This window comes from Penaeus monodon, chromosome 1 (assembly GCF_015228065.2).
Source record: "Penaeus monodon isolate SGIC_2016 chromosome 1, NSTDA_Pmon_1, whole genome shotgun sequence".
In the NCBI taxonomy this organism is placed as follows: Eukaryota; Metazoa; Arthropoda; class Malacostraca; order Decapoda; family Penaeidae; genus Penaeus; species Penaeus monodon.
In genome coordinates, this window is record NC_051386.1 from 11752490 (window position 1) to 11754989 (window position 2500).

General features: G+C 34.2%; 1 protein-coding gene across 1 annotated transcript in view; it reads left to right on the top strand.

Annotated features, from left to right (window-relative positions):
* Positions 1-2179, top strand: part of LOC119576009 (prostaglandin E2 receptor EP4 subtype-like) — a 30299-nt gene extending 28120 nt beyond the window's left edge. Inside the window, exon 6 of the mRNA XM_037923540.1 lies at positions 2004-2179. Within this exon, the coding sequence (XP_037779468.1) occupies positions 2004-2179 (176 nt within the window). The remainder of the gene's footprint in view (positions 1-2003) is intronic.
* The last annotated feature ends 321 nt before the right edge of the window (positions 2180-2500 follow it).

The following is a 2500-nucleotide window of genomic DNA, read 5'->3' on the forward strand; positions in this document are numbered from 1 at the left end:
TGGGGGTGTGGGAAGGGAGGGGTGTAGTTGGTAAGTTTTTTTTTTATAATCTTTGTTGCTGTTGGTTTTTGTTTGTTAGGGGTTATTATTATTATTATTATTGTCATTATTATTATTATTATTATTATTATTATTATTATTATTATTATTATTATTATTTTATTATTATTATTATTATTATTATTGGTGTTGCAATAATGATTGTAATTAAGACTTAATATTGCTGATTTATCATCCCTGTTATCGTAGTTATAATAATGATAATAGTGATGAGGGTTATGGTAATGATAATAATGAGGATGACGATTATAAAAAGTAATAATGATAATGTTAATAATAGCAATTATAATAATCATAATAATTATCATTATGATGATAGTAATAATAATGATTATTATTATGATGATGATGAAGGTGATGATGGTTATCATTATTGTTATCATGATAATAGTAATAAATATAATGATAATATAATAAATAATAATAATAATAATAACAATAATAATAATAATAATAATAATAATAATAACAATTACAGTAAATAATAATAATGATAATAATAATAATAATAATAATAATAATAATAATAATAATGATAATAACAATATATAATAATAATAACAATAATCATTATTATTGAAAAAGTTTCTTTAGATTTGCTAATTAAAATCAAACACGGGTCACTACCAGTGACCTAGGGTGATCGAAGTTTGAGGTAATGGAACACCACCAACAAAAATGTGCAATAATATGCAGAACAATTACAAATTAAAACATCTAGTCAAGTCAATTCACGAACATAAAAATATTTTAGATCGATAGGGTTCTTCTGAGAACATGCTCTGTGCTGTTTAAAACTATTTTTTGGACTTCTTCTAATTTTGGATTTCCCGGTATTTGTTCAAGAAACTTATCCGTATCTTTCTTTATGAGGCCAAGTGCTATTATCATTTTTATTATTATTATTATTATTATTATTATTATTATTATTATTATTACTATTATTGTTATCATTATTATTATTATTGTTGTTGTTGCTGTTATTGTTGTTGTTGTTGTTATTATTATTATTATTATTATTATTATTATTATTATTATTATTATTATTATTATTATTATTATTATTATTATTATTATTATTATTATTATTGTTCTTCTTCTTCTTATTATTATTATTACTAATACAAGTAGTAGCAGTAATAATAGCAGTGATAGTAATAGTAATGGCAGTAGTATTAGTAGTAGTAGTTGTGGTATTAGTAATAGTTTAGTAGTGGATCCAGTAGTAGTAGAAGTAGTATCATTGCTATTATTATCATCACTGTTGTTATAATTCTTTCACTTATTATTTTCAACTGTTATTTTACATCATCATCATGACAGATCAGCCTCCACCCCCCCCCCCCCAACAGGAAACCTACACATACTCCCGTGCCCCTTCCTTTTCCCTCTAGGACCCTGCTTACTCCTTTCTCCCTAGAAACACCCACTTACACTTCTCTCTCACTTCAGGAATCCTATACACAATCTCACTCTCCTCTTTTCCTCCTTCAGGAACTTGCGTAGACACTCTCACACTCCCTCCTCTCTCTCTTCTTCAGGAAGTCTACAAGCATTCTCACATTCTCTCTTTCAGGAACCTGCATACACAAACAGTCCCTCCACTCTTTCTCCTTCAAGAAGTCTACAGATATTCTTTCACAGTTCTTTTCTCCTTCACACACTTTCACACTCCCTGTTCTCTCTTTTCTGGAAAACCTACAGTTTTTTCTCACATTTCTATTCCTCCTTCAGGTATAGGCATACACACTCTCACTCTTCCTTCTAGGAATCCCACAACCACTCTCACACTTCTCCCTTCCTCCTCCAGGAACCTCTCTCACACACCCTGCTCTCTGCCCCTCCTTCAGGAAATCTATAGACACTCTCATACAATAGAAAACCAACGCTCATCCATTAATCTTCCCTTATTAATACTCTCCCACCTCCTCCTCCTCCTCCAGGAAACCTCCTGAAGATGCGGGTGAGTCGCCACCTTCCTTCGGACCACCACAGGAACAACTTCAGGTTCAGGGGCGGCTGGGACCACGAACTTCAGATGGTTCTTGTGCTCTTGGCCATCACCTGCGTGGCGATCGTGTCGTGGGGGCCGCTTGATGTGAGTGCTTGTGCTTTCTGAAGGGGAATGATAGGATGGTATTAACAGGGGGAGGGAAAGAAAAGATGATGCGGGGTAGGGTGCGTGATAGAGGGGTATTGTGGGGGGGTGAGGATGGAGAGGGGGTGGAAGGAGAAAGTTAAAGGAGGTGATAGGATGGTGAGGGGTTGTGTGGAAGAGGAGTTTTAGGGAGGGGGGAATAATGTGGGGGGTTCGGTGAAGAAGGGTATTGTGGGAGGGGTGGTGAGAAAGGATAGTTTAAGGATGAGGGGGAGGGAAGAAAGTGGGGGGGAGGATGGTAGGATGCAGTCAAAGAAGGTATTAAGGGGGGAAAGTGGATGA